Source organism: Haliotis cracherodii, unplaced genomic scaffold (genome assembly GCF_022045235.1).
Source record: "Haliotis cracherodii isolate W230 unplaced genomic scaffold, xgHalCrac1.p SCAF_2, whole genome shotgun sequence".
NCBI classification, from domain to species: Eukaryota; Metazoa; Mollusca; class Gastropoda; order Lepetellida; family Haliotidae; genus Haliotis; species Haliotis cracherodii.
In genome coordinates this window covers 56,253,370-56,265,954 of record NW_027266275.1, presented here as the reverse complement: position 1 = coordinate 56,265,954, position 12,585 = coordinate 56,253,370, and the positions used below count along the sequence as shown (strand labels likewise).

General features: G+C 41.3%; 1 protein-coding gene across 1 annotated transcript; it reads right to left on the bottom strand.

Annotated features, from left to right (window-relative positions):
* Nucleotides 1–242: 242 nt before the first annotated feature.
* LOC139469309 (chitinase-3-like protein 1) lies at nt 243–12,585 on the bottom strand. Its single transcript, XM_071251449.1, has 10 exons — nt 12,516–12,585; nt 9,826–9,904; nt 7,661–7,838; nt 6,580–6,832; nt 5,663–5,787; nt 4,925–5,048; nt 4,308–4,487; nt 2,745–2,882; nt 1,676–1,976; nt 243–447 (listed from the first exon to the last, which is right to left on the bottom strand). The coding sequence occupies exons 1-10, from the start codon at nt 12,516–12,518 to the stop codon at nt 272–274; spliced, it is 1,557 nt and encodes a 518-aa protein (XP_071107550.1). The 5' UTR covers nt 12,519–12,585; the 3' UTR covers nt 243–271.

The following is a 12,585-nucleotide window of genomic DNA, read 5'->3' as shown; positions in this document are numbered from 1 at the left end:
AACGTCGATTTCATTAAATTAAACTAATCCCCATCCCTCATCACCTCTCCAGCAGAAATCATGTTTCCAACATTTGTACCACTCCTTAGTTCATATTGTCTGTCACATCTTTACAACGTAGGTCTTAACAAAATCTACACCTACACCTTACCATCTCGCGGTATACCATCTACCTCTGTACTGTCTCCTCACACCCCGGAACCCGTGCCATCCTCCCACCCTCACCCCATCCACCACCCTCACCCCATCCGCCGCCACCACCCCATCTTGTCTATCCTGTCGTGCAGCCAGCGAGGTGTTCCCAGTTACATGCGTTGACCTTGACATCCCAGTGAAGCCCGCCAGGACACCCCCTAGAGTGACGTTGACCTTCGTGGCACTCTATGTACTTCTTGCAGTCGGCATGATCAGGAAAGTAATGGTGCCCTCTGCTTGGGCATTCGATGACTGAAAAATAACAGAGATTAAATGTACACCTGGTAAAATATTAAGCACCACTTTTCTTTATTTTCATTTATCTACGTATACTATGGGTCTCATTTTGATCATTTAAACGTCGAGGACACCACTGATACCTGCTGAAAGGTTAGTACAGAAACACTGTATCTTTCTCCATTTGGTCGCAAATACTGAGTCATATGAGCAATAGGAAGAGTGGTCAAATAACTATTGCTTACGAAGCAATGTCAGTAGATAATCCATTACAGTTTCTGTATTTCAATAAGAATATGTCACTTTGAAGACAAAAAGCAAATGTGGTTCGTAAAAAATAAAATACTGGATATTATTGTTGTTAATAATATACATATACATTTGTATTTGCCAAGATGCAGGACCTTCCCTTTGGAATAATCTCCCATTTGGTGTAAGATCAGCTGCAGAAGTATGTACTTTCAAGTCCAGATTGAAGACACATCTATTCAATGCATCTTCCCGATGCAAGAGAGTTAACTGACTATAAAGGTCCAGTTTCCACCCTTGCCGACGAACTAGGCTGGTATTATTGAGTTACATTTTGGCTGGACTAACGAGTCTATGCATAGTCCAATTAAAATCGCGCAACGAAATCCGGTTCGTAAACCATCGTGCATATATCGGTCGATTGCAGGATTTACAAAGCATGTGCACCGGCAACTCGTTGTCAACAGGTATTTTCCAAATCTTTTTATGTCTGTTTATCAAGGTGCTCGCGTGATTTAATGTACTTTGTGGTGTAATACCCGTTCTATCACAATATAGATCTTGATTATCGATCAGATCGTCTTGACTGGGCGAATGCAAGTGAAACGAGAGGTGGAATCTGATTGGTCCATGGGTGAGGCATAGAAGGGACATAACTCGTAATAGCCACTGGTTGCGATGGAATTCCAGCCTAGTTCGGCAAGGGTGGAAACTGAACTTTTATAGTCAGTTAAGTCTCTTTCCTCGGGAAGATGATTCAATGAAGCCTCCAACATGTCCATACAAGTATTTTTTTCCGATATGTTCAGACTCGACGGCGCTTATATAGCATATATATATATATATATAGCATACGACTATTGTCCACATAAATCATGTCATGAAAGATATCAGAAATGATGATCCCACTGTATGGCATTTTGGTATTTGTTTTCAAATTTTCCCGATACTGCTGATACTGTGTTTAACATTGTGTATGTGGCCTTCTACTTACATCCTCCATCAGGTACGAAAGGCTGGACACCAGGTGTCTGACGGTTGGTGGCAACAGTGGGTGAAGGTCTAACGGCACGCCCGTTGGGCTGTGGACGTGGGGTTCTGAGTTGGGGAGAGGGTGTGTTACGGACAGGCGGCCGTTGGGTTGGGGCTGGCATGACCACGTTGCCCAACTCCTCTATAGCGGCGTGGATGAGCGGGTAGCTGCGGGTCGTGTAGTTACACATCTTGTTGAAGTCATCCAGGGCTAACGACCACACCATGAAGCCTCCAAAACCGTTCTGTTTCATCCATTTAGTCTGCAAGGAGTGAGTGAAAGAGTGAGGGGAAAGATGAAAGTGGGTATTTCAGTTTTATCAGTTTGACGTGGGAGGAATGCCCGTGGTGATGCAGGGCATATGGTGAAACCCACAGGCGTGGATATGGTGCTGAAAAACCTGGAAACATAATCATGATGAATCTGGGATTGGAACCCACTATCATAGGTAGCTGTCAAGCCTAAGGGATGCAACTCTGCACAGCTAATTGTGGCGCCTTAGGCGACTGGGCCCCCGTGCCCTTGTATGCAAGAATATGGTTTATTCTGAAAATGTTACATGGATTTTGTTTTCTATGGAACATGATCTGTATTACCTACACGAAATTCGTTTCATCGAATGGGTATGGGATGCTGTAAGGGACATTATTTTCAAATAATCTCTTTCTCGTTTCATATACCTTTTTTAACACTTCCACCGTTTGAACTGTTTACAAAAGGTTGAGAGCGGGATAATGTCCCTTACAGTATTCCATAGAATAGTACTTATGGTTGAGTGAACCAATAAAAATATCGAATCTGAACATCCGTCAGACAAGAAAGAATGGGTTTGAAATTAATTAATACGGTCAATATTGGTATTCACATAAAAACCAATATATCGATTACTGTGCATACAGCTTGTAATTGTACGTTATGAAATACGCAAATGTTGCGTCTTGATATGCATTGATATATTGATCTGCAAAGGCCTGGGATACATTAATTATGTGTGTGTAGTTTATGATAAATATTTTGGCATCAATTTTACCTTCGCCTTTATGCTGCGCTCGTTGTCATAGCCAACCCAGAAGTTGCCCTTAACATAGAAGGGGACCTCCTGGTCTGTGTCGTAGTAGACGGTGCCGCGATGGTCGCCGTTGAAGTCGTTGTCGATTTCCATGCAGATCTGGTTACAAAATTACAGTTTAACATGAACATTCACGCACACACAAGATGGGTGGTATGTGTTAGCTATGGGGCCTTCATAGAACGCTTTGTCTCTTCAAAGAGTTGCGTCCCCTAGTTCAAGTCCACCGTGTTGGATGTGAATGCGTTTCCTGACGCAATGTATCTCTGCCAAGCGTTCGACGAAGCAAACTAACAGTGTTTAGAATACCCTCGTTCAACACACATTAAATTCATTTATCGATTGTAGCCCTTTTTTTTTGCCTAGGAGAGAAAAACATTTGACGATATGAAAATGGCATACTATTTGTAAAATGTTTGCTGTACCAGTGAGTGAGTGAGTGAGTTAAAATTTAACGTCGTATCGGCACTATCACAGGCATATAGCGACCTTTGCTGTACCACTATTTTCAGATAGTTTGAGTGAGTATGTTTTTTACACCGCTTTTAGCAATATACCAGCAATAAGAAGGTGGGCACATAGGAAATGAGCTTCACAAATTATACCCATGTGGGGAATCGAACCCGGGTATTCGGTGTGACGAGCTAGCGCTTTAACCATGAGGCTATCCCAACGCCTGTTCATATAGTGTAGAGCTCGTGACCTTGTACTGAATAAATCGGAACAAAATTAATTATGTTTGCATTATTATTTCATATGGAGTATATATGAGTATACACATGCTTAATACGTTTACCACAGTATATATCAAAAGCCATTAATGAAGTGAAATTAAGAATCGTTAAAGTGTCTCAAAATTTGCAAATATTATGAATTCAGGGAAACCCTGTTAGTCCGCCCCCCTGCTTTCCGGAAACCCCGCCTTTCGAAGTCGGTCTGTTCACGAAGCGGTATAAGCGCTAAGATTATCCTGAAGGTGTCGTAGCGAAATAAATATTGGTTAAGTCTATTCTCTTAAGGCTGGGTTGTCTAAAGTTTACGACAAACTGTAAGACAGGGTCGGACCTGTCTAAGGATCTTACAGTCGACACCGGCATTAATCATGAGATCAACATTTATCACCCATTGCTGTCTAATTGTTCATCTCTAAAAAGTGTATATATATTTAATATATAAATGCAGACATGAATTTCAATCTAGGGAATTCCTTGAATAATCGATCTGACATTAGACAAAAAAAACACCCCCACCCCCACCCCCACCCCCACCCCAAACTCCATCCTACCCCACCCCTTACCCACCACAACCCCTATCCTATTTTACGTTTGTCACAAAATAGCTCACCGTCATCGCTAAGGTATGTGTCGTAAGATAACGTTGCGATAGGTTTACGACAGCTTCAACAACAGTTCTTACGGCAGTCATTAATTCTGTCGTTAAGACTTGTCTCAGCAAAGACAGCATTGCAAGGACATATACATAGATAAACAGGTTTCACTGGTTACTCGTTTAGTGAAGGATTACCTCATAGTAAGCCCAGAAGCCCCCCTCGCGAGTGAAAGGTCCGGGAATGCCTTTGACAGCGGGAGCACCAAGGCCATAGGAACTAGATGTCAGCTTGAAGCTGCGGCCGTACGATGCCAGTCCGACAACTATCTTGTGTTTGGGAACACCAGCACTGTGCCACCACTTGATCGCCTCACGCTGGGGAACAGAATCCAGATCAAAGTTAGGTGGTTAACTACACACCTTCAAGCCAGACATTTTAATCATTTTTAATTTAAAAAAATGTTTTTGTTATTCGATGGTGGTGGATGTGATACTGGTATCATAGATGTGTTTTGGACCTCAAGTTTCCAATGTTTCTCCAACGGTTTTAAGCCTAGCAACGTTCGTATTTTTTTTGTCAGATCAAATTATCAAATTTGTACCTTTTTTGTACTTATTTTGTCTATCAGTTTATAGCCATGTCCAGTTGGTTAGTTCAAATGTACAACTGTCGTATTGAATTATATTCCTTCAAATGCTTGATATATTTTGCGCAAATGAATACAATTAGTCGATATCGACCTCGCCCCCTCGTGTCCTTCATGCATCGTTGAATAACATGTCCACTTTGAACTCCAAGTCCTGCTACTTACTATATTGAGGTATTTGTCATCTCCATCCTCTACGGGGGACGCGCTGAGGGGACTGTTCTGTCCCACATTGTTCTCCCAGCCGCCGTGGAAGTCGTAGGTCATGATGCTGAAGAAGTCGAGATAGCTGCAACCAGAGACGGAACATATTGTGAACGACGTCGGTAAGTGTACAGAGTTTTAAGCAGCTATTTTGAATGACGACAATTTGACCTACAAACTTCCTCAGTAAAAAAGTTGAACTTAAAAGTTATGTCAACCCTGTCTTCAAACAATTGATACTACAGCTCCTTAAATGCCACTTAAAAATTGTTTTGAAGCTGTCCAATCAATTACCACCAAGGCATGCCCAAACCCACCCCATACCCAAACCCAAACCCAAACCCACCCGTGCCCATATATGCTTGTCCTCCAACAAGCTGAACAGGTGCCCTAACCCAGATGTCCTTAAGTACTAAAGAAGTTTGCCCGCTTCGTATACAAGGTCAAAAATACTGCTTAGGTAAATGAGTGAATGAATGAGTGAGTTTGGTTTAACACCGCTTTGAACAGTACAGGATACCTTGCCGAAACACAACCAGGATGAAACGCGATTCGAGGAGGATACTACATGTTGCTTTGACAGCTCTCTACTCATTGAGATAAAAACATCGACTTAGGACATTCTTAAATAATTGCCCTCTTTAAATAGTATATACCCTCAAGCTGAAATAACCAGTGTTAGACTCCGTGTCTACTTACTTGTTGAGAGCTGGAACGTCGTAGCCCACCTCCCCCTTGTATCGGCTGGCGGGGACTGCTGCTGTGAGGAGGAGGGGCTCCCTCCCCTCCTGCTGACTCTCCGTGATGAAGGCATCCTTCAGCTCCTGCAGTGTCAGTGAGTGAGTGAGTGAAATGTGTTTAATGCCGCCTTGAGCGGTATTTCGGTTCTATTACGGTAATGTGGACGGAAAGCCCAAAGTGATGCGAGACTTAGAGATGTTCACCACTTTTGTGAAACCCAAGAGGTATGGTGCAGACAAACCTAGAAACATAATCAGGGCGAATCTGGTTCTTCAAGTGGCAGTGGTGACAATGGTGAATAACATTTTCACAAACCGTTACCCCAGCAACAACCTCCTTGAATCTGTCGGACAGAGTTTACTGATGGAAGAATCATAGTTCTGTGACTGACAGCGAATTGCTACCTGTTCTCGTCTCCTTCGACTATCATTCGACCTTCTACCCCCGTGAAGATCCGGGGTAGAATAGGTCTTCAGCAACCAATGCTTGGCGTAAAAGGTGACTTTGCTTGTCGTAAGAGGCGACTTACGGGATCGGGTGGTCAGGCTCGCTGATTTGGTTGAAGCATATCATCGATCCCAATTGCGTGGATCGATGATCATGATGTCAATCACCGGGTTGTCTGGTCCGGCCTTGATTATTTACAGACCGCCGTCATATAGCTGTAATATTGCTGAGTGCGGCTTTAAACAACAAACAAACAAACAAACAAACAAACAAACAAATCCTACAAAAGGCACAGAGGTAAAACACTCAGTGGAAATGAAATACATTTCCCGCGATGCATGATTTAATAATTGCCTTCTTTTCTTTTCTTTTTGATTTGGGGGGTGGGGGTGGGGGTGGGGGTGGTGGTGGGGGTGTATGTCTCTCACCTTGCACAAGGTCACCAGATTACGTTTATCTGATGGTGTTCCCCCTCTCTCTGCCGGGTATTCCCAATCAATGTCAAGGCCATCAAAGCCGTTTGACCTCAGATAGCTGACAGTACTGGACACAAATGTCTTCCGGGTCATAGGATTGCCGGCCATATTGGAGAACTTGATGCTTCCGAAATTCCATCCTCCAATAGCTATCAATGTCCTTAGCTCGGTGTTTTGTCGTTTCAGTGATTTAAATGTTTCAAAACTGAAAACCAAAGGTCACTTAGAAGGTAAATGAAATTTGAAGAACTACTCGTCAACAAAAAACACATTACATAATTTCTCGACACAGATTTCCCATATGATGTCCTCAAGCATATTATGAGGCATACTTCATTCTGGTACTCATTTAAGCACAATGCCTGTTTGGAATACAGATTTTCTGTTTCAGTGTGTGTGAGTAAGCTTTAACGCCAGTATTCCAGTTATATCACGGCGTGTCAGCTTAAGGTGCGAGCACAGGTAAGGTGATGACAAACCTAGAAGCATAATCGGGACGAACCGGGATTCGAAACACGAATCAGAGGTTATTGGTGTGCCTAAGGGACGCAGCTCTGCCAAGCGAATTGCGGTGTCTTAGATGACTGGGCCACACGTGTCCCCTGTTAATTTCAACTACATGAAGCACGTAAACGTGTCCACACAGCAACCATTTCTTCACTGAGCATCTGAATCAGGAACACAGCAAGAACCGATGGTAGCTGTTGGGATGTATTAGAGAGTGAGTGTCATGGTTTCACGCCGCTTGTAGCAATTTTCCAGCCATACCACGGCGGGAGGCATCATTGGTATTCCCACATTCTATCCATGTTGAGAATCGAACCCTGGCCTTCGCGACGAGCGAACACTTTAACCACTAGGTTACCCTGTATTAGAAAACAAGGTAGTCACACACCCCACAGGCATCGGTGACCATGCGTCTTTTTAGCAGTATGTACACCAGTGACATTTAAGATCATTTATCAAGTTTTTATTTATAATGACAAAGGTTAATAATGTATTCATAATGAAAAAGGTTAACTATTCCTCTTACTCTTTGGAGTCGTGATATTCGTCCAGTTTACGAATGTTTCCGTTGTCATCAAAGTCCCCAAAGGCAAAGATCAAGTGGGTACAGAGGAACGGGTCTATTTTATCTGCCGTGAACTTTGCCTGGCCAAGTCGGTACTTCGACCAGTTGGTGAAGTAACACACCCGTTTGTAGTGGCTACCTGTGTATAGAAGTAACCAACAATAAATAAATAACAAAAATAAATAATAAATAAAATAAAAACCAAGACACAAAGGCTGAAAATGATAATTATTAAATGTATATTATTATGTGAACTGTAGGGGAAAATAAAGTGTGCTCCGTATTCACAAACAACAAAGGGTTAATGATGGTGATGTACATGATACGGGTATCATAGTTTATGATTTAGTCCTGAAGTTTATAGTGTTTCGGTGACAGCTTACGTTTGTAATTGGTTTTGTTTTTTTCAAATGCAATTTTCAAGTGTACACATACAAAGATGGTCAGTTAAGTATTTCGAACTCAAGTATAGTACATAGATGTTTATATGACCATGTCAAAATATTATCAGGTGGATAGACATATGCAAGGGATATATTTAAAAAATTTAAACTATTCTCCTTTAAATGTTTTTACACTATTCATATTTAAAATTTTAAAAAACATGAAGTACTTGCCGCCATTCCAATATGACCGATAATGAGTAGGTATTTAGTTATAGTCTTACAGACCCTGGAACAAATATATCCCTGCGAGTCTATAATAGTTGGTAAGTCTATATTACTACAATTTCTGAAAATGAAGAAAGTCCCTTGACTCCTTTTTATTATATTTTATCCAGGTAATTTAATAAGCGTTGTTCCTGTAAAATATTTTCATTTCAGAAACGAGATGTTAGTCTGCAGTGAAATACAGGTCGGAAATATTATTAAAAGCAAATACCGTATTTGACGTAATAAGCGCCCCGCTCTAACAAGCGCCCACGGCGATATTTGCTAATATATTGGCTAATGAACAATACCAGCTAGCACCCCTTCCGAATGACCAGTGTACACAAGACTTATTTATTCGTGTATAATACGTCTGTTATATGCATCCTTGATTATGGGAAATTAAATTCTGGAAAAATATATCTGTTGTCTATAAACATTTCAGGCTGTCAGCATAAACCACGAAATTTACGATCTTTCAACTCTGTTCTTTTTCACCAAAATAATGTTCTAATAAGAGCCCACTATTTCAAATTTTGAGAGCGCCCTGGGCGCTTATTATGTCGAATACGGTATACAGTACAACAAATGTTATATATGTAGTCATATTTCGGTTATTAATTACCCTATTCATTGTTGCAAAACATGCTCACACATAACATTCCTGCTGACCTTGTTTGTCCCTTTACGTATTTCATAGCATCATAACTCAAGGGCTCATCATAACAGTAAATCTCAAACATGCCGTCATCATTTCCAACGTTTTTTATACGTGTATACCATTATCACGAATCCAACAACGGAAACGTCTAGCAATAAAAGGCACATATTTCCATAATTACACCTAATAAATGTCCAAACAATGTGAAAAAAAAATGTCATATGATCCCCACTGTCCACCACGGCAAATGTGACCCACGGCAACACGTGTTCATATGACAAGAGGAAAGCCACCAAGCACATTTAATAAACAAGTCGACAGCCTGCTGCGGTCACATAGATCTAAAGCAGCATAATTAGTTGTAACCAGGCCAGTGAGATGAGCTGTGCTAGATTATGCTGTCAACACGGTCTTATGTTAAGATCGGACGAAAATGTCCCCTGTTGTCGTCTCGTCATGTAATATATGTTTCTTAGAGTTAGAGCTGGGGCATATAGTTAGGTATTCGTGACACAGCCGTGTGTCCACACTTTATGATTAAATCATATCTTAGGGGTTATTGTGGTATTATTTTTTGAGTCAGCGTTTTTAATCATCTTGAAATAGTTGCCATTCTTTATATATGTGACGCATTGTACTCAAGAGTAATCCTTTTGTCCGACGAAAATCGGAGGGTGAAATCCAGTGAATGTCAAAATTCTTCTTTTTTTTCTTTTTCTTTTTTTTTTTTTCGTTTTCAGAACAGAGAAGTCTTAATATTAACATATTATTACACGCTGGATGTGCCAGGCTGAAGCGGTGGGAGGGTTACTTACCCTGAGAAAAAACCTCCGTGATGCATATGGTCATCAAAACAAGGGCGATAACCCACTGCTGACCCGTGGTATAAAGGTTCTGAAACAGATACAAGCGATCATATGTAATCACAGGTGACAGATTTCAACGGTCAACGCGGATAATGCTGTCTGTGTTCCCAGCACGCGTCAACACAAATTAACTGAAGACTTGTCAGTGTGCTATGGCAGAGTATGTCGGATTCGATTTGTTGTAATTTTGGTAGATTTTAATAAGATGTTGACTTCATATTGACTAAATAATATCCAGTGATTGATATCATTCGCATCGATCAACGCAATTGGGACATGATGACATGCATCAACCAAGTCAGGGAGCCTGAGCACCCGTTCCCGTTAGGCGCCTCTTACGACAAGTATAGTCGCCTCTTACGGCAAGCATGGGTTGCTGAAGACCCATTCTTCCCCTGATCTTCACCGGTATGGCCTTTAAAAAGATGAGTGCATTTTGTTATGACAGGTCAACAAACTATTGTTAGATTAACAGAAAAATACATCGCGTTTGGTTATCGTGCTATTGATGCTGAAATATATCCCCAGGTGACATAGAGTGTTGTCATCCTTTTACGGTTGGTATACCCTGTCACGGGTACAAATCGAAATGGACAAGTGCCAGGCATCCTTCACAAAGTTGGGAGGGTTTCCTCGTTATCAGTATTGTTACATTTAATACTATACTTCTAACGTGTAGGGGCGGTCGGGTAGCCTAGTGGTTAAAGCGTTCGCTCGTCACGCCGAAGACCCGGGTTCGATTCCCGACATGGGTACAATGTGTGAAGCCCGTTTCTGGTGTCCCCCGCCGTGATATTGCTGGAAAATTGCTAAAAGCGGCGTAAAACCATAGTCACTCACTCTAACGTGTATATTTAAGAGCCATGCCCCGGTATGCCCCGGGCATTATGGAGCCAGTGTGGCACAATACACTGACACATATGACCAATAGGTTGACAGAGGACCCTTGTCCTAACACTGATAGACACTTACTTCGCCTGTTGCATGGAGATGTCATAATGTATCACGCATGGTGTCTTTTTAAGGGGACGGCCAATTATGGTGGGCTTGATTGATGAGAATCCGTGTTATTCCACAATTGCACACTTTTCTTTCTTTCCAGCCTCCACCTATCCTAATATATGAGTGATGCCTAAAGAAGTAGGGTGACACCCAGTACTGATGACAGTAAGGTGACGCCGGGTATTGATGACAGTAAGGTGACACTGAGTATTGATGACAGTAAGATGACACAGGGTATTGATGACAGTAAGGTGACACCGGGTATTGGTGACAGTAAGGTGACACCGGGTATTGATGACAGTAAGGTGACACTGAGTATTGATGACAGTAAGATGACACCGGGTATTGATGACAGTAAGGTGACACAGGGTATTGATGACAGAAAGGTGACATCGGGTATTGTTAACGACAAGGTGACACTGGGTATTGATGACAGTAAGGTGACACCGGGTATTGATGACAGTAAGGTGACATCGGGTATTGATGACAATATGGTGACACCGGGTATTGATGACAGTAATGTGACGCCGGGTATTGGTGACACCAGGAAATGATGACAGCAAGGTGACACCGGGTATTGATGACAGTAAGGTGACACCGGGTATTGGTAATATTAAGGTGACTCCGGGTATTGATGACAGTAAGGTGACACCAGGTATTAATGACAGTATGGTGACACCGGGTATTGATGACAGTAAGGTGACACCGGTATTGATGACAGTAAGGTGACGCCGAGTAATGGACAAATGGTACCACTTTACTGTGTCACCTTATTTTCATCAGTTTCAGTAGATATTGTGGTTTTACGATGAAGTGGAATAATAACTCATATGAATTAAGACTCCCATAAGCATCTAGCGTTGGAATGAAAACATTTACAGTAGATACAAGATAAACAACCTATTACATTATATCCTTATTCCACCCAACATAATGTTCGAGTTATCCGATGTTATAGTGAATCGGAACATATCCATGGAGAATCTTCTGAAGTAACTCTCAGAGACAATACTCCGCACTGAAAACCTTCCCTTCTGTTGATTAGTATTACATATCTCCATTGCATAAAACATTCTTCAAATGGGAGTTGTTTATTGAATGTTTCTTGAGGTCTCATGGATACTGGTTCCGTCGGAAAATTTGTAAGTTTAACATTGATATTGTTCTTACATATGCCTGTCACATATACTGACAAGACAACATAGTGATTCCTGCCATGAACTGCACAATCTGGCCATTAAAGTGTCAAATACGAGTCGCGAACCGACCACACTAGGAACAAGCCTTTAGCGCCCTCACGAAGTTTTCAGGAAACATCTTAATTTTAATACATATTATATCTCATGAAAGCTTTCAATTCTGAATTGCTAACTGAACAGTTTATAAGAAACACTTTTGTTGCGTAAGTTTATACTTAAAACAAGTCAACAACGAAAAACATTAATGTCTAATTGATTACATATGATAAACTTATTTTTTACTAATTTCATTTTAGAACGTATCACTGTATGTACTGTTAGTAAAATTACTTTTATGTCTTTCCAATATAACAAAAGGAAAGTTGACATGATGAAAGTTATAAAATGTGTGCAAAATAATTCACATTTTAAACAATATTTTGACAAAACATCGCTCACCATGTTTATACAGCCGCTGGTCCCTCTCTTCGCTTGTGTATGACGTCAGAGCTTGTCGCGTCTTCAGTTC

What these genes read in the sequence shown, in the direction of transcription:
- LOC139469309 (XM_071251449.1), bottom strand. An exon ending in GACGTTCCAGCTCTCAACAA is followed by an intron (nt 5,049 to 5,662) that starts GTAAGTAGACAC and finishes CTCTGGTTGCAG; the next exon opens with CTATCTCGACTTCTTCAGCA. An exon ending in GCTTCTGGGCTTACTATGAG is followed by an intron (nt 2,883 to 4,307) that starts GTAATCCTTCAC and finishes TTTTGTAACCAG; the next exon opens with ATCTGCATGGAAATCGACAA.